Source organism: Oncorhynchus gorbuscha, unplaced genomic scaffold (assembly GCF_021184085.1).
Source record: "Oncorhynchus gorbuscha isolate QuinsamMale2020 ecotype Even-year unplaced genomic scaffold, OgorEven_v1.0 Un_scaffold_2549, whole genome shotgun sequence".
Lineage (NCBI taxonomy): Eukaryota > Metazoa > Chordata > Actinopteri > Salmoniformes > Salmonidae > Oncorhynchus > Oncorhynchus gorbuscha.
The window spans coordinates 27,501-51,979 of record NW_025747034.1 but is presented as its reverse complement, the minus strand read 5'-3'; the positions used below and the strand labels follow the sequence as shown (position 1 = coordinate 51,979).

Genomic DNA, 24,479 nt, shown 5'->3' with positions numbered 1-24,479 from the left:
GCTTTCTCCCCAGATTAAGGATAAGATCATATAACATAACCAGCTTTTAAAATTCAATATTGGTGCAAAATTTAAACCAATTGTATCAAAGTGATGCAAAAGGTACTCGTGGAACGACCCTGCAATCCTCGTCTTAGATATCAGCCTGCAAAAACAAGACTCTATTTTGGTCCAAGTGTTCAGAAACCGGAAATACTGCAGTATGATAGTTAGAGATGAGTCTGAATGCTGATCCCCTGACTCAGACAATTAATCATGGTACACACACCATCATTTCCTTTCGTCTTTCCACAAAGAACAAAACAAAAGAACATGGTTGCGTTGCACAAAAGAAAATTCAGTTACTTGAAAAAAAGTAAAGATTAATTGTCTTGAGACGATATAACCCTAAAGCACTAATTTAAATCACAATGCACAAGTCTGTTGCATGATGTTCCCTAAATAATTGTAATGTTGTATAACTGCACTCTTAGAAAAAAGGGTTCCAAAAGGGTATTTTGGCTGTCCCCATAGGAGAACCATTTAAAGAACCCTTTTGGGTTCCAGGTAGAACTCTCTGTGAAAAGGGTTCTACATGGAAACCAAAAGGGTATTTTGGCTGTCCCCATAGGAGAACCATTTAAAGAACCCTTTTGGGTTCCAGGTAGAACTCTCTGTGAAAAGGGTTCTACATGGAAACCAAAAGGGTATTTTGGCTGTCCCCATAGGATAACCATTTAAATAACACTTTTGGGTTCCAGGTAGAACTCTCTGTGAAAAGGGTTCTACATGGAAACCAAAAGGGTATTTTGGCTGTCCCCATAGGAGAACCATTTAAAGAACCCTTTTGGGTTCCAGGTAGAACTCTCTGTGAAAAGGGTTCTACATGGAAACCAAAAGGGTATTTTGGCTGTCCCCATAGGAGAACCATTTAAAGAACCCTTTTGGGTTCCAGGTAGAACTCTCTGTGAAAAGGGTTTTACATGGAAACCAAAAGGGTATTTTGGCTGTCCCCATAGGATAACCATTTAAAGAACCCTTTTGGGTTCCAGGTAGAACTCTCTGTGAAAAGGGTTCTAGAGTGTGTTCATGAAGACATTACACAGAAGAAAAGGTTATCCCATGGGGACAGGTGAATAACACTAACATTCTAGAGTGTGTTCATGAAGACATTACACAGAAGAAAAGGTTATCCCATGGGGACAGGTGAATAACACTAACATTCTAGAGTGTGTTCATGAAGACATTACACAGAAGAAAAGGTTATCCCATGGGGACAGGTGAATAACACTAACATTCTAGAGTGTGTTCATGAAGACATTACACAGAAGAAAAGGTTATCCCATGGGGACAGGTGAATAACACTAATATTCTAGAGTGTGTTCATGAAGACATTACACAGAAGAAAAGGTTATCCCATGGGGACAGGTGAATAACACTAACATTCTAGAGTGTGTTCATGAAGACATTACACAGAAGAAAAGGTTATCCCATGGGGACAGGTGAATAACACTAACATTCTAGAGTGTGTTCATGAAGACATTACACAGAAGAAAAGGTTATCCCATGGGGACAGGTGAATAACACTTTAACATTCTAGAGTGTGTTCATGAAGACATTACACAGAAGAAAAGGTTATCCCATGGGGACAGGTGAATAACACTAACATTCTAGAGTGTGTTCATGAAGACATTACACAGAAGAAAAGGTTATCCCATGGGGACAGGTGAATAACACTAACATTCTAGAGTGTGTTCATGAAGACATTACACAGAAGAAAAGGTTATCCCATGGGGACAGGTGAATAACACTAACATTCTAGAGTGTGTTCATGAAGACATTACACAGAAGAAAAGGTTATCCCATGGGGACAGGGGAATAACACTAACATTCTAGAGTGTGTTCATGAAGACATTACACAGAAGAAAAGGTTATCCCATGGGGACAGATGAATAACACTAACATTCTAGAGTGTGTTCATGAAGACATTACACAGAAGAAAAGGTTATCCCATGGGGACAGGTGAATAACACTAACATTCTAGAGTGTGTTCATGAAGACATTACACAGAAGAAAAGGTTATCCCATGGGGACAGGTGAATAACACTAACATTCTAGAGTGTGTTCATGAAGACATTACACTGAAGAAAAGGTTATCCCATGGGGACAGGGGAATAACACTTTAACATTCTAGAGTATGTTCATGAAGACATTACACAGAAGAAAAGGTTATCCCATGGGGACAGGTGAATAACACTAACATTCTAGAGTGTGTTCATGAAGACATTACACAGAAGAAAAGGTTATCCCATGGGGACAGGTGAATAACACTTTAACATTCTAGAGTGTGTTCATGAAGACATTACACAGAAGAAATTCAAAGCAAACAAGTGTGGTGAACTATGTATAAATTGTTCTGGTTTTACGTGTACCAAGATTTGGCATGGACCCTCAGATCCTCAAAAGTTCTACAGCTGCACCCTTGAGAGCATCTTGACTGGCTGCATCACCGCCTGGTATGGCAACTGCTTGTCATCCGACTGCAAAGAGCTACAGAGGGTAGTGCGTATGGCCCAGTACATCACTGGGGCCGAGCTCCATGCCATTCTGGACCTCTATACCAGGTGGTGTTAGAGGAAGGCCCTAAAAATGGTCAAAGACTCCAGCCACCCAAGTCATAGACTGTTCTCTCTGTTACTGCACAACAAGAGATACCAAGTCTGGAACCAACAGGACGCTGAACAGCATCCACCCCCAAAGCCATAAAAATATTTAACCAAATCAGCACGGACCCTTTTGGCACTAACTCTATTGACTCATCACATATGCTGCTGTTACTGTTTATTATCTATCCTGTTGCCTAGTCACTGTATCCCTACCTGTGTACATGCAGTTGAAGTCGGAAGTTTACATATACTTAGGTTGGAGACATTAAAACTAGGTTTTCAACCACTCCACAAATTTCTTGTTAACAAACTACAGTTTTGGCAAGTCTGTTAGGACATCTACTTTGTGCATGACACAAGTAATTTTCCCAACAACTGTTTACAGACAGATTATTTAAGTTATAATTCACTGTATCACAATTCCAGTGGGTCAGACGTTTACATAAACTCATTTGACTGTGCCTTTAAACAGCTTGGAAAATTCCAGAAAATAAAGTCATGGCTTTAAAAGCTTCTGATAGGCTAACTGACATCATTTGAGTCAATTGGAGGCGTTCCTGTGGATTTATTTCAAGGCCTACCTTCAAACTCAGTGCCTCTTTAATTGACATCATGGGAAAATCAAAAGAAATCAGATCTCAGAAAAATAATTGTAGACCTCCACAAGTCTGGTTCATCCTTGGGAGCAATTTCCAAACGCCTGAAGGTACCACGATCATCTGTACAAACAAAAGTACGCAAGTATAAAACCATGGGACCACACAGTCGTCATACCGCTCAGGAAGGAGACGCGTTCTGTCTCCTAGAGATGAACGTACTTTGGTGCGAAAAGTGCAAATCAATCCCAGAACAACAGCAAAGGACCTTGTGAAGATGCTGGAGGAAACAGGCACAAAATTATCTATATCCACAGTAAAACGGGTCCTATATCGACATAACCTGAAAGGCCGCTCAGCAAGGAAGAAGCCACTGCTCCAAAACCGGCATAAAAAAGCCAGACTATGGTTTGCAACTGCATATGGGGACAAAGATCGTACTTTTTGAAAAAATGTCCTCTGGCCATAATGACCTTTGTTATGTTTGAAAGAAAAGGGGGAGCCTTGCAAGCCGAAGAACACCATCCCAACCGTGAAGCACAGGGGTGGCAGCATCTTGTTGTGGGGGTGCTTTGCTGCAGGAGGGACTGGTGCACTTCACAAAATAGATGGCATCATGAGGCTGGAAAATTCTGTGGATATATTGTCAGGAAGTTAAAGCCTGGTCGCAAATGGGTCTTCCAAATGGACAATGACCCCCAAGCATACTTCCAAAGTTGTGGCAAAATGGCTTAAGGACAACAAAGTCAAGGTATTGGAGTGGCCATCACAAAGCCCTGACCTCAATCTTATAGAACATTTGTGGGCAGAATTGAAAAAGTGTGTGAGCAAGGAGGCCTACAAACCTGACAGTTACACCAGCTCTGTCAGGAGGAATGGGCAAAAATTGACCCAACTTATTGTGGGAAGCTTGTGGAAGGCCACCGAAACGTTTGACCCAAGTTAAACAGTTTAAAGGCAATGCTACCAAACACTAATTGAGCAGATGTAAACTTGGGAATGTGATGAGCTGAAATAAATCATTCTCTCTACTATTATTCTGACATTTCACATTCTTTATTTTCTTTCAATTTAAAGTTTTATTCAGTTCTTGTTTTTCAATCAAACAACAAACAGACAATAATAATAATATAAAAAACTTTACAAATAAAAATAGAATGAATAATTATTTTTTTTAAATATTCTTATTAGTTATTTCCAGCCTTAGCTGAGATGACGAGCAAATAATTAGTTTTTAGTTTTTACAGGACCTTACACAATATATATCTGCTCATTTCCCTAATCACCCCATTTACTCTGTCCAATTTGAAATATAGTTGAGTAGTAGAGACCAGAGTCTATCAAACTTGGGCTGTCTCTTGTGGAGGTCATAAGTGAGCTTTTCAAGAGGGAGAAAGTCAACAATCTGGTCAATCCACATTTTAAATGTAGGAGAAGTATTAAAAATGTGTAATTAGATTCTTTCATTTTTACATAGTAGTGTAGTAGAGGAGCAGTATACCCTGTTGCAAACCTCCGCCCATAACTCATCACTGATAGTCAGACCAAGGTCCTTTTCCCAGATTATTTTCAAAGGATTAAAGGAGGAGCCTCCTTTCTCAGAAAAGAGTCTATAGATGTAGGAGATTTAGCCTTTAATGGATTGTGCTGTGACAAGAAGGGTTTCAACTTCATTCAGCTGAGCTCTAAACCTCCTCTTGGAAATAAATGAGGAAATGACGTGTCTAATTTGAAGATACTTGGCACATTGAATTCACTGCAGAGCTCTTGAAAGGATTTCAGTGTAGTGGTTTTCTGATGAAATAGGTCTGAAAAGGTCCTGATTCCTAGAGCATGCCAAAGATTAATATTGGCATCACTCAGGGCATTTGGCAAGTCTGAGTTGCCTACTATAGGCAACATAGAGAACATATTTGGGAGGTATTTCCTACAGTCCCTCCACGCTAGTAGGGTACTGTAAATCACAAATATTTTGGCTATGTTGCCCACTTCACTAAAGTTATTAATGAATATAATTTGAGTTTAGCAACACATTTCACATTCTTAAAATAAAGTGCTGACCTAAAACAGGGAATGTTTACTGGGATTAAATGTCAGGAATTGTGAAAAACTGAGTTTAAATGTATTTGGCTAAGGTGTATGTAAACTTCCGACTTCAACTTTATCTACCTCAACTACCTCGAACCACTGCACATCGACTCTGTACTGGTACCCCGTGTATATAGCCAAGTTATCATTGACTCTGTACTGGTACCCCGTGTATATAGCCAAGTTACCATTGACTCAGTACTGGTACCCCGTGTACATAGCCAAGTTATCATTGACTCTGTACTGGTACCCCGTGTATATAGCCAAGTTATCATTGACTCTGTACTGGTACCCCGTGTATATAGCCAAGTTATCATTGACTCTGTACTGGTACCCCGTGTATATAGTCAAGTTATCATTGACTCTGTACTGGTACCCCGTGTATATAGCCAAGTTATCATTGACTCTGTACTGGTACCCCGTGTATATAGTCAAGTTATCATTGACTCTGTACTGGTACCCCATGTATATAGCCAAGTTATCATTGACTCTGTACTGGTACCCCATGTATATAGCCAAGTTATCATTGACTCTGTACTGGTACCCCATGTACATAGCCAAGTTATCATTGACTCTGTACTGGTACCCCATGTATATAGCCAAGTTATCATTGACTCTGTACTGGTACCCCATGTATATAGCCAAGTTATCATTGACTCTGTACTGGTACCCCGTGTACATAGCCAAGTTATCATTGACTCTGTACTGGTACCCCATGTATATAGCCAAGTTATCATTGACTCTGTACTGGTACCCCATGTATATAGCCAAGTTATCATTGACTCTGTACTGGTACCCCATGTATATAGTCAAGTTATCATTGACTCTGTACTGGTACCCCGTGTATATAGCCAAGTTATCATTGACTCTGTACTGGTACCCCGTGTATACAGCCAAGTTATCATTGACTCTGTACTGGTACCCCATGTATATAGCCAAGTTATCATTGACTCTGTACTGGTACCCCATGTATATAGTCAAGTTATCATTGACTCTGTACTGGTACCCCGTGTATATAGCAAAGTTATCATTGACTCTGTACTGGTACCCCGTGTATACAGCCAAGTTATCATTGACTCTGTACTGGTACCCCATGTATATAGCCAAGTTATCATTGACTCTGTACTGGTACCCCATGTATATAGTCAAGTTATCATTGACTCTGTACTGGTAACCCGTGTATACAGCCAAGTTATTGTGTATTTATTGTGTTGTTATAATTGATTTTCTCTTTTTCTCTCTGCATTTTTGGGAAATAAGTAAGTAAATGTCACTGTTAGTCTACACGTTGTTTACAAAGCATGTGAATAATAACATTTGATTTGAAAACCGAGAAGCTCTTGAGTACACAGCTCAAAATATAATCATATGTTTATTCTTGTTAGCCCACACCATAGGCCTGGGCAATGGCCGGCCCGGGGGGCGTATGTGGCCCGCGACTTGGGTCAACACGCTACCACTGACCTGTAACTTGAGCTTATCGATCTTCAGCCTGATTCAGTGATTGGAGAACTATTCAAAACAATGTCCCTGACGAGGTTCTATTCATCTCTTGATGAACAAAACTTTCCAAAGATTAGGACTCCTGCTCAGAAGATGTTTGTACTGTTTGGGTCAACCTTTGTATGTGAACAGACATTTTCCCTGATGAAATACAACAAGTCAAGACACAGATCACCTCTTATTGACTCTCACCTCTCAGCAATCTAGTGAATAGCGATGTCAGAGACTATACCTGACTTCACAGCTCTAGTCAATACACAGTGTACTTTCCCTCCGTGAAGTTCAATGCATGTTTAATAATGAAAATACCTACCAAAAGGAGAACATGGACGTGGTTTATTTCTGTGGATGTTAAAACAGTAAAATAAGTAGCATATCTGGATGTGATTTACAGTTGATATATCAGTCAACAGTCAAACACATGATGTATAATCCTGTAATATGATTCTGGCCCGCGATGGCAAAAATATATTCTAATGTGGTCAAACATGGAAAATAATTGCCCAGGCCTGCCATAGACTATGTAGATATATATATATATATTTTTCACCTTTATCTAACCAGGTAGGCTAGTTGAGAACAAGTTCTCATTTACAACTGCGACCTGGCCAAGATAAAGCAAAGCAGTTCGACACATACAACAACACAGAGTTACACATGGAATAAACAAACATACAGTCAATAATACAGTAGAAAAAGTATATATACAGTATGTGCAAATGAGGTAGGATAAGGGAGGTAAGGCAAAAAATAGTTATCACAATCATATAACTCAGGCTACTGCAAAAGGGTTCTAGCAGGAAACAGATGTCCAGAATATAGAGCAAGGAAAGCCAGGAGAGGGACAAGTATTTTACTTAATGGTCAATCAGATAAAAGATTTCTACAATAAATAGTATTAACAGTCAGTGATTGATTTGGTCAAACAAGGCAAGGGCAGACTTGTAGGAAGAAGGAGGTACATACTGTCAGACACCCCACTGAGGAAGATGGAGGTACATAATGTCAGACACCCCACTGAGGAAGAAGGAGGTACATACTGTCAGACACCCCACTGAGGAAGATGGAGGTACATACTGTCAGACACCCCAATGAGGAAGAAGGAGGTACATACTGTCAGACACCCCACTGAGGAAGAAGGAGGTACATACTGTCAGACACCCCACTGAGGAAGAAGGAACTACATACTGTCAGACACCCCACTGAAGAAGAATGAGGTACATACTGTCAGACACCCCACTGAAGAAGAAGGAACTACATACTGTCAGACACCCAACTGAGGAAGAAGGAACTACATACTGTCAGACACCCCACCGTAACTAGAAGGAACTACATACTGTCAGACACCCCACCGTAACTAGAAGGAACTACATACTGTCAGACACCCCACCGTAACTAGAAGGAACTACATACTGTCAGACACCCCACTGAGGAAGAATGAACTACATACTGTCAGACACCCCACTGAGGAAGAAGGAACTACATACTGTCAGACACCCCACTGAGGAAGAAGGAACTACATACTGTCAGACACCCCACCATAACTAGAAGGAACTACATACTGTCAGACACCCCACTGAGGAAGAAGGAACTACATACTGTCAGACACACCCCACTGAGGAAGAAGGAACTACATACTGTCAGACACCCCACCACATAACTGAGGAAGAAAGGAACTCAGACACCCCACATACTGTCAGACACCCCACTGAGGAAGAAGGAACTACATACTGTCAGACACCCCACTGAGGAAGAACTGAGGAAGAAGGAACTACATACTGTCAGACACCCCACTGAGGAAGAAGGAACTACATACTGTCAGACACCCCACTGAGGAAGAATGAGGTACATACTGTCAGACACCCCACTGAAGAAGAAGGAACTACATACTGTCAGACACCCCACTGAGGAAGAAGGAACTACATACTGTCAGACACCCCACTGAGGAAGAAGGAACTACATACTGTCAGACACCCCACTGAGGAAGAAGGAACTACATACTGTCAGACACCCCACTGAGGAAGAAGGAACTACATACTGTCAGACACCCCACTGAGGAAGAAGGAACTACATACTGTCAGACACCCCACTGAGGAAGAAGGAACTACATACTGTCAGACACCCCACTGAGGAAGAAGGAACTACATACTGTCAGACACCCCACTGAGGAAGAAGGAACTACATACTGTCAGACACCCCACTGAGAAGAAGAAGTCAGACAACTGAGGAAGAAGGAACATACTGTCAGACACCCCACTGAGGAAGAAGGAACTACATACTGTCAGACACCCCACTGAGGAAGAAGGAACTACATACTGTCAGACACCCCACTGAGGAAGAAGGAACTACATACTGTCAGAACTGAGGAAGAAGGAACTACATACTGTCAGACACCCCACTGAGTCAGAAGAAGGAACTACATACTGTCAGACACCCCACTGTAAAGAAGGAAGAGAACCACCAACAACACCAATGTGGAGGACACCCCAGCTGTAACTAGAAGGAAGAGAACCACCAACAACACCAATGTGGAGGACATAAGCTGTAACTAGAAGGAAGAGAACCACCAACAACACCAATGTGGAGGACATAAGCTGTAACTAGAAGGAAGAGAAACCAACAACACCAATGTGGAGGACAGCTGTAACTAGAAGGAGAGAATCACCAACAACACCAATGTGGAGGACATAAGCTGTAACTAGAAGTAGAAGAATCACCAACACACAATGTAGAGAATCACCAACAACACCAATGTGGAGGACATAAGCTGTAACTAGAAGGTAGAGAACCACCAACAACACCAATGTGGAGGACATAAGCTGTAACTAGAAGGTAGAGAATCACCAACAACACCAATGTGGAGGACATAAGCTGTAACTAGAAGGTAGAGAACCACCAACAACACCAAGGAAGAAGGAACCACCAACTGTCAGGACATAAGCTGTAACTAGAAGTTAGAGAATCACCAACAACACCAATGTGGAGGTCATAAGCTGTAACTAGAAGGAAGAGAACCACCAACAACACCAAGAATAACTAGAAGGTCAGAGAACCACCAACAACACCAATGTGGAGGACATAAGCTGTAACTAGAAGGAAGAGAACCACTGAGGAACAACACCAATGTGGAGGACATAAGCTGTAACTAGAAGGTAGAGAACCACCAACAACACCAATGTGGAGGACATAAGCTGTAACTAGAAGGTAGAGAACCACCAACAACACCAATGTGGAGGACATAAGCTGTAACTAGAAGGTAGAGAATCACCAACAACACCAATGTGGAGGACATAAGCTGTAACTAGAAGGTAGAGAATCACCAACAACACCAATGTGGAGGACATAAGCTGTAACTAGAAGGTAGAGAACCACCAACAACACCAATGTGGAGGACATAAGCTGTAACTAGAAGGTAGAGAACCACCAACAACACCAATGTGGAGGACATAAGCTGTAACTAGAAGGTAGAGAACCACCAACAACACCAATGTGGAGGACATAAGCTGTAACTAGAAGGTAGAGAACCACCAACAACACCAATGTGGAGGACATAAGCTGTAACTAGAAGGTAGAGAACCACCAACAACACCAATGTGGAGGACATAAGCTGTAACTAGAAGGTAGAGAATCACCAACACCACCAATGTGGAGGACATAAGCTGCTTCTTTGCAGGTCAGCCTTTTCAATCTGTTTGTCTGAACAGCAGACCAATTGAAGTTAAAGTCTACAGAAAATAATGATGACAAAAAGAGAGCAAACTTTGACTTGAGTAACTAACTTTCATGTACAATACTTGTCTCAGTCACTATCTGGCCTCACCTGTAAACCTGTTGTCTGCCAGGTGATGTTCTCAGCTGGTATCAACTAGGCTTGGATGATATAACGTTGATACCATATACTGGGGTATACGGCATGACAACACACATCCTTTTACCTCAGAATCACGTGGCTGATTTAACCATCAATAGAAAAATACAGTAGCCAACACTATGCCACCTTTCAACCAGGACGTGGGACAAATAGTCTGTTCATGTGGTGTCTGAGTTATCGGAAATACGAGACTTCCACTTAAACGGCCCTCCAAGTTGTAATTACAAGTCGGAAAGTGTGAGAAAATTACAATGCTACATATCAACATACTTGATATGTTTCATTGTTGATACGTATATTGTCCATGTTTGCAACCTAGCTAACTTTATTATTAGAAACTTAGAAGCTATTAGAAGCTCATATAGCTCATATAGCTAGCTAAAATGTCATTGGTTGAAGAATTGTTCCAACTGGGATGTTTCCCACGAGCACATGAATGGTAACTAAACAAACACATCACACAGGCTCTTTAAAGGGGCAATCAGCAGTTGCTACATCCATTTGTGGACTTATAAATAAATGATATGTACGCATTGATTCTTGAAGAATATAACTTATAAATAAATGATATGTACGCATTGATTCTTGAAGAATATAACTTATAAATAAATGATATGTACGCATTGATTCTTGAAGAATATAACTTATAAATAAATGATATGTATTCGAATATAACTTATAAATTGATTCTTGAAGAATATAACTTATAAATAAAAATGCATTGATTCTTGAAGAATATAACTTATAAATGCCTCATGACCTTAGTTCAACTGTCACACTCCATGAGAACCCAAAATATAAGCTTGTTTTACTCCAATATTTGTAAACAAAGTAAATGTAAATAATTACAGTACAGCCTCATAACATAGGGCAAAACTATCATTTTGATATCATGGATGGTCAGCCCTTGCATCCGTAGCTCTGTCTATGAATATGAGAATGTTACATTTCTCCAGCCCCATCATATTTGATTTTTACCAAAACAAGGGCTTTTTTATTGTTTCTACAACAAAGAGTTCACAGACAATGGGTGCGAGTTGTGTGCCAGGCAGGTCACTTATGACACAAGTCCGTATTCAACATCCATCCATGTCTGAGGATGTCGAGAGATGACGTGACCAGCCACTAGGGGCAACAGTGAGCGCCGTTACCTTCAAGTAGGTTTTGGTTTTGCTAGGGTATTGTGGACGGGGATGGCGGTAAGCATCTGCCTCTGGTTCCATGTAGACCAATTGTTCCAAGTAGACCAAAGGTTCCAAACAGACCAATTGTTCCAAGTAGACCAAAGGTTCCAGACAGACCAATTGTTCCAAGTAGACCAAAGGTTCCAAACAGACCAAAGGTTCCAAACAGACCAATTGTTCCAAGTAGACCAAAGGTTCCAAACAGACCAAAGGTTCCAAACAGACCAATTGTTCCAAACAGACCAAAGGTTCCAAACAGACCAAAGGTTCCAAACAGACCAAAGGTTCCAAACAGACCAAAGGTTCCAAACAGACCAATTGTTCCAAGTAGACCAAAGGTTCCAAACAGACCAAAGGTTCCAAACAGACCAAAGGTTCCAAACAGACCAAAGGTTCCAAACAGACCAAAGGTTCCAAGTAGACCAAAGGTTCCAAACAGACCAAAGGTTCCAAACAGACCAAAGGTTCCAAACAGACCAAAGGTTCCAAACAGACCAAAGGTTGCATGTTTGAATCCGGCGATTGAAAGTAGTTGTTGATATTTTTGTTTTCAGCCTAACCCAAACCTTAACCCTTACCTTAACCATTCAGTCTAACCTTCAGAATCCGGAGTTGATGCCTAAACTTAACCCTAAATATTTTCACATTTCAGGTGTAGAACTTTGCAAACAACATCTAATTCTGATGTGAGACTGTGATAGCTTGTTTATGTGCCATGGCTTGTGTATGTTGTGTGTAAATGCCTGTGTGTATGTTGTGTGTAAACTCCTGTGTGTGTGTGTTGTGTGTAAACACCTGTGTGTGTATGTTGTGTGTAAACTCCTGTGTGTGTGTGTTGTGTGTCAACACCTATGTGTGTTAGTGTTAAAGTAACTGCATTGTGTGTTTCCTCCAGTGCAATTCACATAATGTCTTTGGCAGCTCTGGGGAGGAAGGCCGAACAGCAGGAGGTCTCACCAGGGGAACACAGTACGCCTCTCAGCCTGTCACACTTTGATGATGCGATCAAGACTCCACGGCATGGGGCCACCAATTTAGAGGCATGAACAGAGGAACTTGGGCTCCTTCTGACTGACAGCCTTCCATACCTCCCATCTATGTCAACTTTCCCCGTCTAATCTCTTTGGATTCAGGGTCTCTCTCTGTGTGCCTCGCTCTCTGCGTGCGTGCCTCGCTCTCTGCGTGCGTGCCTCGCTCTCTGCGTGCGTGCCTCGCTCTCTGCGTGCGTGCCTCGCTCTCTGCGTGCGTGTCTCGCTCTCTGCGTGCGTGCCTCGCTCTCTGCGTGCGTGCCTCGCTCTCTGCGTGCGTGCCTCGCTCTCTGCGTGCCTCGCTCTCTGCGTGCGTGCCTCGCTCTCTGCGTGCGTGCCTCGCTCTCTGCGTGCGTGCCTCGCTCTCTGCGTGCGTGCCTCGCTCTCTGCGTGCGTGCCTCGCTCTCTGCGTGCGTGCCTCGCTCTCTGCGTGCGTGCTCGCTCTCTGCGTGCCTCTCTCTCGTGCGTGCCTCGCTCTCTGCGTGCGTGCCTCTCTCTCTGCGCGTGCCTCTCTCTCTGCGTGCGTGTCTCTCTCTGCGTGTCTCTCTCTGCGTGCCTCGCTCTCTGCGTGCCTCGCTCTCTGCGTGCCTCGCTCTCTGCGTGCCTCGCTCTCTGCGTGCCTCGCTCTCTGCGTGCCTCGCTCTCTGCGTGCCTCGCTCTCTGCGTGCCTCGCTCTCTGCGTGCCTCGCTCTCTGCGTGCCTCGCTCTCTGCGTGCCTCGCTGCGTGCCTCGCTCTCTGCGTGCCTCGCTCTATGCGTGCCTCGCTCTCTGCGTGCCTCGCTCTGCGTGCCTCGCTCTATGCGTGCCTCGCTCTATGCGTGCCTCGCTCTATGCGTGCCTCGCTCTATGCGTGCCTCGCTCTCTGCGTGTCTCTCTCTGCGTGCCTCTCTCTCTGCGTGTCTCTCTCTCTGCGTGTCTCTCTCTCTGCGTGTCTCTCTCTCTGCGTGTCTCTCTCTCTGCGTGTCTCTCTCTCTGCGTGTCTCTCTCTCTGCGTGTCTCTCTCTCTGCGTGTCTCTCTCTGCGTGTCTCTCTCTCTGTCTCTCGTGTCGTGTCTCTCTCTCTGCGTGTCTCTCTCTCTGCCTCCGCCGGCCTCTCTCTCCGCCGGCCTCTCTCTCCGCCGGCCTCTCTCTCCGCCGGCCTCTCTCTCCGCCGGCCTCTCTCTCCGCCGGCCTCTCTCTCCGCCGGCCTCTCTCTCTGCCAGTCTTTGTCTCTCTCTCCTAGTATGTGGGGTCTTTGTAAATATATGTGTTTTTGTTTATGCATGTTTGTGTGAGTGTGTAGTGTGTGTACTGTATAGTGTGTAGTGCTTATCCAATTATTTTCCAATCCCATCTAAGGGATGCGTCTGTTCCTTGCCATCTGCAGGAGATGAGGGTGGCACACATTAAGGGAGAGACGGGGGGCAGATGAATGGCACACACACACGCAGACACACAGTATAAATACTCTAGTGCTCTGGCTGGTCAATGACAGGAAAGCTAACAGAGAACAAAGAGAGAGAACATGAAAGAAACAACTATGAGTTGATGCCTCCTGTCTGAACCAGTTCAATGTGGTGCAGAACTTTCCATTGACTCATCAGTCTGCTCTGTCCAGACCTCCAGCAGAGAGGAAGAAGAGAAAGAAGAAGAGAGGGAGGGTCTATCCTGGAGGGGTGGAGTGAAGTCATGAATGATGCATAGGGACTGGTGTTAATTATTCCGTGTGTGGAACAGGACAGACATATGCACTAGGATAGAGAGAGAGAGGTGGGGTGGGTGGAGAGAGGAGAAAGAGTGGGGAGAAGGATGGAAGGACGGGAGAGAGAGAGAAGGATGGAAGGAGTGTGGGATGAAGGTAGAGAAAAGAGAGAGAAAGAGAGAGAGAGAGCGAGAGAGAGAAGAGAGGGAAAGAGAATGATGAGAGAGATGGGATGTGTCTATTGTTATGTATGCCTGAGAGACAGCCTGGAAGTATGTGAGAGATAAAGACTAGACATGCATGTGTAAAACAGAAAGGTAAACGTATTCAAGGTATCAAGGGAACCATTAGAGATGTACAGGCTTGTATTGTGTGTTGGAGAAAGAAAGTAGAACACTGATTATGCTAATACTTCCTACTGCTAGAGGGAGCAGCCCACCACTTGCTCAGGTCAAGGTTAAAAAATATTTTAAAAATCCCCCCTCCTCATCCTCTCTCCCCCCGTCTCTACCTCACAGGCAAATCGCCCCCTAACTCCAAAATCCTGCCAATGCTGCAAAAAGAACATGCGGTCAAAGAACAACTCTCCCCCAGGACAGCATGGTTCTATAGTACCTCATTACAGAGAGTAGAGCAGCAGAGCACAGCTACAGTTAGATGTGTCCTAAACGGCACCCCATTCCCTATATAGTGCACTCCTTTTGACCAGGGCCCATAGGGATCAGGTCAAGAGTAGTCCACTATGTGGTGCGGGGTAGCCAACCCTGTTCCTGGAGTGGCACAGCTACAGCAGGATGTTCCAACTAGGCTTCATACCTGACCAACTGAGATAATTGATTGGTTCAGTGATTGCCTAAATTATACACACCTGCTCCTCCAGGCCAGATAAACCAAGAACATGAACTGTCTGCAGTTCTCCAGGACCAGGTTTGACTTCCCCTGATGTAGGGAGTAGGGTGCTATCTACCCCTGATGTAGGGAGTAGGGTACTATCTACCCCTGATGTAGGGAGTAGGGTACTATCTACCCCTGATGTAGGGAGTAGGGTACTATCTACCCCTGATGTAGGGAGTAGGGTACTATCTACCCCTGATGTAGGGAGTAGGGTACTATCTACCCCTGATGTAGGGAGTAGGGTACTATCTACCCCTGATGTAGGGAGTAGGGTGCTATCTACCCCTGATGTAGGGAGTAGGGTACTATCTACCCCTGATGTAGAGAGTAGGGTACTATCTACCCCTGATGTAGGGAGTAGGGTATTATCTACCCCTGATGTAGGGAGTAGGCTACTATCTACCCCTGATGTAGGGTGCTATATACCCCTGATGTAGGGAGTAGGGTACTATCTACCCCTGATGTAGGGAGTAGGCTACTATCTACCCCTGATGTAGGGTGCTATCTACCCCTGATGTAAGGAGTAGAGTACTATCTACCCCTGATGTAGGGAGTAGGGTACTATCTACCCCTGATGTAGGGAGTAGGGTACTATCTACCCCTGATGTAGGGAGTAGGGTACTATCTACCCCTGATGTAGGGAGTAGGGTACTATCTACCCCTGATGTAGGGAGTAGGGTACTATCTACCCCTGATGTAGGGAGTAGGGTACTATCTACCCCTGATGTAGGGAGTAGGCTACTATCTACCCCTGATGTAGGGAGTAGGCTACTATCTACCCCTGATGTAGGGAGTAGGGTACTATCTACCCCTGATGTAGGGAGTAGGGTACTATCTACCCCTGATGTAGGGAACTATCTACCCCTGATGTAGGGAGTAGGGTACTATCTACCCCTGATGTAGGGAGTAGGGTACTATCTACCCCTGATGTAGGGAGTAGGGTACTATCTACCCCTGATGTAGGGAGTAGGGTACTATCTACCCCTGATGTAGGGAGTAGGGTACTATCTACCCCTGATGTAGGGAGTAGGGTACTATCTACCCCTGATGTAGGGAGTAGGGTACTATCTACCCCTGATGTAGGGAGTAGGGTACTATCTACCCCTGATGTAGGGAGTAGGGAGCTATCTACCCCTGATGTAGGGAGTAGGGTGCTATCTACCCCTGATGTAGGGAGTAGGGTGCTATCTACCCCTGATGTAGGGAGTAGGGTGCTATCTACCCCTGATGTAGGGAGTAGGGTGCTATCTACCCCTGATGTAGGGAGTAGGGTGCTATCTACCCCTGATGTAGGGAGTAGGGTATTATCTAACCCTGATGTAGGGAGTAGGCTACTATCTACCCCTGATGTAGGGTGCTATCTACCCCTGATGTAAGGAGTAGGGTACTATCTACCCCTGATGTAGGGAGTAGGGTACTATCTACCCCTGATGTAGGGAGTAGGCTACTATCTACCCCTGATGTAGGGAGTAAGGTACTATCTACCCCTGATGTAGGGAGTAGGGTACTATCTACCCCTGATGTAGGGAGTAGGGCTATCTACCCCTAGTAGGGTCTATCCCCTGATGTAGGGAGTAGGGTACTATCTACCCCTGATGTAGGGAGTAGGGTACTATCTACCCCTGATGTAGGGAGTAGGGTACTATCTACCCCTGATGTAGGGAGTAGGCTACTATCTACCCCTGATGTAGGGAGTAGGCTACTATCTACCCCTGATGTAGGGAGTAGGGTGCTATCTACCCCTGATGTAGGGAGTAGGGTACTATCTACCCCTGATGTAGGGAGTAGGGTACTATCTACCCCTGATGTAGGGAGTAGGGTGCTATCTACCCCTGATGTAGGGAGTAGGGTACTATCTACCCCTGATGTAGGGAGTAGGGTACTATCTACCCCTGATGTAGGGAGTAGGGTGCTATCTACCCCTGATGTAGGGAGTAGGGTACTATCTACCCCTGATGTAGGGAGTAGGGTACTATCTACCCCTGATGTAGGGAGTAGGGTGCTATCTACCCCTGATGTAGGGAGTAGGGTACTCCCTCCGATAGCTCGACAGACAGACATATTGCTAGACAGACGGACATATAGCTAGACAGACAGACATATAGCTAGACAGACAGACATATAGCTAGACAGACAGACATATAGCTAGACAGACAGACATATAGCTAGACAGACAGACATATAGCTAGACAGACAGACATATAGCTAGACAGACAGACATATAGCTAGACAGACAGACATATAGCTAGACAGACAGACATATAGCTAGACAGACAGACATATAGCTAGACAGACAGACATATAGCTAGACAGACAGACATATAGCTAGACAGACAGACATATAGCTAGACAGACAGACATATAGCTAGACAGACAGACATATAGCTAGACAGACAGACATATAGCTAAACAGACAGACAGATAGCTAGACAGACAGATAGCTAGACAGACAGACAGATATAGCTAGACAGACAGACAGATAGCTAGACAGACAGACAGATAGCTAGACAGACAGACATGACAGCCAGACAGACAGATAGCTTGACAGACAAACAGACAGATAGCTAGACAGACAGACATGACAGCCAGACAGACAGATAGCTAGACAGACAGACATGACAGCCAGACAGACAGATAGCTAGACAGACATGCCCACAGATCCAGTTTTAGAAACATACACACACAGCTGTTCCCAGCAGAAAGCGGCCATCACATTGGCAGGTGCCCTCAGTGTGTGTGTGTTGTGTGTGGTGTGTGTTGTATGTGTGTTACCTCAGGTAAATATTGTCTGAGAGGATTAGGCGTCCAGAGCGGCACCCAGATGGGCGATAAGATCCTCGCCCCTGCCACCCTCACGGCCAATCACCATTGGAGAACACACACACACACTGGATGACCGCTGTCTCTCTGTCATATCAAACACACACACCATGCACACATGATTGTTTAATCAAATTAAGATTAAATTAAGATTCAGCAGCGTCTTGACAGAGACAGTGTGTATTTATCATGCTAATCTTCTCCGTGCCTTATCCCTGTGTCTCTCTGTCTCTCTGTCTCTCTGTGTGTGTGTGTGTGTGTGTGTGTGTGTGTGTGTGTGTGTGTGTGTGTGTGTGTGTGTGTGTGTGTGTGTGTGTGTGTGTGTGTGTGTGTGTGTGTGTGTGTGTGTGTGTGTGTGTGTGTGTGTGTGTGTGTGTGTGTGTGTGTGTGTGTGTGCGTGCGTGCGTGCGTGTGCGTGAACACACACACACACGTGCGCTGCGTGCGTGCGTGCGTGCGTGCGTGCTTATCCCTGTGCTGTGTGCGTGCGTGCGTGCGTGCGTGCGTGCGTGCGTGCGTGCGTGCGTGTGTTTTACAGATGCAGCCCAGCCACAGACATGTGATGATAGGAAATGTCCATCTTAGCCTGATTTCTCTGGGTCGATCTCCCTCCTGCATACGAGGCTGGGCATTGTCCTTTTACATGATTTATTTGACTTTTACTTAACTAGGCAAGTCAGTTAAGAACAAATTCTTATTTAGAATGACGGCCGACCCCGGCCAAACCCAGACAACACTGGGCCAGTTGGGCGCCACCCTATCTGACTCCCAATCACAGTCGGGTGTGATACAGCCTGGAATCGAACCGGGGTCTGTAGTGACGCCTTTAGCACTGAGATGCAGTGCCTTAGACCGTAGCGCCACTCCTTTGGTGGGCCGTTGTGGGTTCTGTAAATAACTTGTCTTCTAGATTAACAGTCGGCTATAATGTAGCCAGTATAGCAGAGCATCAGCGTACTGTACCAGCTGTATATGAAGGTTCACAGATCACACATTGACTCCGCTTACGCCGGTCCCCTGTTACTGGGTCTTAATATGATTTCATTCAGAATACATCTGTTGGCACTAATATCACTCCATAGTGCTCTGCCCTCCTCTCTTAAACAACGCTCCAACTGAAACACACAGGAAGGACAATGACACCGCAGTCCCACACTTCCTGCCTGAAACAGCACTATCAGAGAATGAGGAGGCTTGGTGTTTAATATATGTAATGTTGATGGTTAATTATCCAATACATTAAATCAATCAAGTGATGTGGTTTCATGGAAACACTTTATGCATCCTAATGCTTTTGGTAGAAACCTCTATGACTAAACTCTATGACTCTGGTCCTGTCTGTCTCAAGGTGGTTCATTCCTTCCCCTACCGTGGAGGAACATGGGTGCTACAGGACCTCGCCACACTCCAAAGGACAGCCGGCCCGACTGAAAGACTCCTTCCCCTACCGTGGAGGAACATGGGTGCTACAGGACCTCGCCACACTCCAAAGGACAGCCGGCCCGACTGAAAGACTCCTTCTCCTACCGTGGAGGAACATGGGTGCTACAGGACCTCGCCACACTCCAAAGGACAGCCGGCCCGACTGAAAGACTCCTTCATCTAGCACGGCCATCACACCGCGGAGAGAGAGAGAAGAAAACGTGTACGAGTCGAGGAAGACAAGAGAAAGAAAATGACTTGTCCATACCTGACTACCTCTGTAATATGAAATCCAATTTAGGGAAGAAGGGGGAAAACGGAGAGATAAAGAAGGGAGGTTTTTTCCCCCTCTGCCGCGTCGCGCCGAGCCCCATCAACCAAGGCAAACACTAAATAATGAACAATACTGTGTCTGTCCCGCCACGATAAAACACACTCCATTAATGCCACTCGGCAGAATGAATGATAATTATGCCACGTTCACCGCCCGTTCTCTTATTGAATTCTTATCTGAGCTGCCGAGGAGGAAGGAACAGCGCTTCGACTGTCTCCTCTTCCACCCCCCTAAAAAAACAATAGAAAGAAAATCCCTCATTTTAGTCGTTCAGAAAGGGGAAGTTCACAGAGGAAATAGGAACTTTTATAGATGTCAAATGAAGGAGGTGACATGGGATGCAACAGAGGAAGAACTCAGTGACTTTCATGCTCTGGAACAGGTGATCACAACACTGAGCTTAAGATGGGCTGTGTCCTTTCTACGTGTGTGTGTGTGTGTGTGTGTGTGTGTGTGTGTGTGTGTGTGTGTGTGTGTGTGTGTGTGTGTGTGTGTGTGTGTGTGTGTGTGTGTGTGTGTGTGTGTGTGTGTGTGTGTGTGTGTGTGTGTGTGTGTGTGTGTGTGTGTGTGTGTGTGTGTGTGTGTGTGTGTGTTCTGAACCCTTCTGGGTGTGGTTTGAGCATCACCATCAAGGTTGTGTTTATATATTGAAGGATGGCACAATTAGAATGATATTCTATCTGTATGGGCACACCACCATAAGAGTTGGAGATCAGAAACAGAAACACCACCATAAGAGTTGGAGATCAGAAACACCACCATAAGAGTTGGAGATCAGAAACAGAAACACCACCATAAGAGTTGGAGATCAGAAACACCACCATAAGAGTTGGAGATCAGAAACACCACCATAAGAGTTGGAGATCAGAAACACCACCATAAGAGTTGGAGATCAGAAACACCACCATAAGAGTTGGAGATCAGAAACACCGCCATAAGAGTTGGAGATCAGAAACACCACCATAAGAGTTGGAGATCAGAAACAGAAACACCACCATAAGAGTTGGAGATCAGAAACAGAAACACCACCATAAGAGTTGGAGATCAGAAACACCACCATAAGAGTTGGAGATCAGAAACACCACCATAAGAGTTGGAGATCAGAAACAGAACAGAAACACCACCATAAGAGTTGGAGATCAGAAACAGAAACACCACCATAAGAGTTGGAGATCAGAAACACCACCATAAGAGTTGGAGATCAGACACAGAAACACCACCATAAGAGTTGGAGATCAGAAACAGAAACACCGCCATAAGAGTTGGAGATCAGAAACACCACCATAAGAGTTGGAGATCAGAAACACCACCATAAGAGTTGGAGATCAGAAACAGAAACACCACCATAAGAGTTGGAGATCAGAAACAGAAACACCACCATAAGAGTTGGAGATCAGAAACACCACCATAAGAGTTGGAGATCAGAAACACCACCATAAGAGTTGGAGATCAGAAACAGAAACACCGCCATAAGAGTTGGAGATCAGAAACACCGCCATAAGAGTTGGAGATCAGAAACACCACCATAAGAGTTGGAGATCAGAAACAGAAACACCACCATAAGAGTTGGAGATCAGAAACAGAAACACCGCCATAAGAGTTGGAGATCAGAAACACCACCATAAGAGTTGGAGATCAGAAACACCACCATAAGAGTTGGAGATCAGAAACAGAAACACCGCCATAAGAGTTGGAGATCAGAAACACCGCCATAAGAGTTGGAGATCAGAAACACCACCATAAGAGTTGGAGATCAGAAACACCGCCATAAGAGTTGGAGATCAGAAACAGAAACACCACCATAAGAGTTGGAGATCAGAAACAGAAACACCACCATAAGAGTTGGAGATCAGAAACAGAAACACCGCCATAAGAGTTGGAGATCAGAAACACCGCCATAAGAGTTGGAGATCAGAAACACCACCATAAGAGTTGGAGATCAGAAACACCACCATAAGAGTTGGAGATTAGAAACAGAAACACCGCCATAAGAGTTGGAGATCAGAAACACCACCATAAGAGTTGGAGATCAGAAACACCGCCATAAGAGTTGGAGATCAGAAACACCACCATAAGAGTTGGAGATCAGAAACACCACCATAAGAGTTGGAGATCAGAAACACCACCATAAGAGTTGGAGATCAGAAACAGAAACACCACCATAAGAGTTGGAGATCAGAAACAGAAACACCACCATAAGAGTTGGAGATCAGAAACACCGCCATAAGAGTTGGAGATCAGAAACATCACCATAAGAGTTGGAGATCAGAAACACCACCATAAGAGTTGGAGATCAGAAACAGAAACACCGCCATAAGAGTTGGAGATCAGAAACACCACCATAAGAGTTGGAGATCAGAAACACCACCATAAGAGTTGGAGATCAGAAACACCACCATAAGAGTTGGAGATCAGAAACACCACCATAAGAGTTGGAGATCAGAAACACCGCCATAAGAGTTGGAGATCAGAAACACCGCCATAAGAGTTGGAGATCAGAAACAGAAACACCACCATAAGAGTTGGAGATCAGAAACACCGCCATAAGAGTTGGAGATCAGAAACAGAAACACCACCATAAGAGTTGGAGATCAGAAACAGAAACACCGCCATAAGAGTTGGAGATCAGAAACAGAAACACCGCCATAAGAGTTGGAGATCAGAAACACCACCATAAGAGTTGGAGATCAGAAACACCGCCATAAGAGTTGGAGATCAGAAACAGAAACACCGCCATAAGAGTTGGAGATCAGAAACAGAAACACCACCATAAGAGTTGGAGATCAGAAACACCACCATAAGAGTTGGAGATCAGAAACACCACCATAAGAGTTGGAGATCAGAAACAGAAACACCACCATAAGAGTTGGAGATCAGAAACACCGCCATAAGAGTTGGAGATCAGAAACAGAAACACCACCATAAGAGTTGGAGATCAGAAACAGAAACACCACCATAAGAGTTGGAGATCAGAAACAGAAACACCGCCATAAGAGTTGGAGATCAGAAACAGAAACACCACCATAAGAGTTGGAGATCAGAAACACCGCCATAAGAGTTGGAGATCAGAAACACCGCCATAAGAGTTGGAGATCAGAAACACTGCCATAAGAGTTGGAGATCAGAAACACCACCATAAGAGTTGGAGATCAGAAACAGAAACACCACCATAAGAGTTGGAGATCAGAAACACCGCCATAAGAGTTGGAGATCAGAAACACCACCATAAGAGTTGGAGATCAGAAACACCACCATAAGAGTTGGAGATCAGAAACAGAAACACCACCATAAGAGTTGGAGATCAGAAACACCACCATAAGAGTTGGAGATCAGAAACACCACCATAAGAGTTGGACTACAAGATCAGAAACATCCTCAGCCTGCTGATGACAATGGAACACACACACACATTTTCACTGATAAATGAGGTCTCTGTAAAGACAGTGAGTAAAAGGTCTTTGACAGTTCTGAAACAAACCACACACTTCCAGGGCTAATTAGAGTGTGTATACAGTGGTGTTTGTTTCTGGAGGCCCTCCTACCTGGCTCTAATTAGACAGTGGTAATTCACTCAGACAAACTCTTAATGACAGAGAGGAAAACTACTGCTGTGTGCGTGTGTGTGCGTGTGTGTGTGTGTGTGTGCGTGCGTGCGTGTGCGTGTGTGTGTGCGTGAGTGCGTGCATGTGTGCGTGTGTGTCAGAGAATAAATAACTACAGCTACTAATCATGACTGTTAAGGTGTCAGACTACAGTGTGTGTACATATACATACCATTGGGAGTGTATGTGTATACTAGTGGCAGTACGTAGAACAAAACGTTACACAGTCATATGTTAGCATTATGGAACCTCCTTGTGTTGTATACTGTTCATTCATTGGCTGTGTGGGACAGGTGTTGAACAAGCAGCCTTTCAGTCCACACACACACACACCCCACCAACCCTGCATGAATGGAAGCCATAAGGTGTGTATGTATGTATGCGTGTATACTCACTGGCAGCGTGGGGCAGGTTGATGAAGAAGCCTTTGAGTCTGGAGGCCAGCCACTCCATGCTCTCCTGCAGGTTGGCCAGGGCCTTCAGGTCGCTCACGTCACGCAGGATCTCGTTCTGCGGGATCAGCTTGTCACCCAGGTTACCCGTCAGCACCTCTGACTCCTTGGCAAATGCCGCCCTGGATCGGTGGGAATGGAGGAGGAGAGAGGAGATGGAGGAGGAGAGAGGAGATGGAGGAGGAGAGAGGAGGAGAGAGGAAATGGAGGAGAGAGGAAATGGAGGAGGAGAGAGGAAATGGAGGAGGAGAGAGGAAATGGAGGAGGTGGGAGGAGATGGAGGAGGAGAGAGGAGATGGAGGAGGAGAGAGGAAATGGAGGAGGAGAGAGGAAATGGAGGAGGAGAGAGGAAATGGAGGA

At 44.7% G+C, this 24,479-nt stretch overlaps 1 protein-coding gene across 1 annotated transcript in view; it reads right to left on the bottom strand.

The window, feature by feature from the left end:
* Positions 1-24,479, bottom strand: part of LOC124026066 (exocyst complex component 4-like) — a 53,804-nt gene that overhangs the window by 18,257 nt on the left and 11,068 nt on the right. Inside the window, exon 4 of the mRNA XM_046339240.1 lies at positions 24,063-24,241. Within this exon, the coding sequence (XP_046195196.1) occupies positions 24,063-24,241 (179 nt within the window). The remainder of the gene's footprint in view (positions 1-24,062; positions 24,242-24,479) is intronic.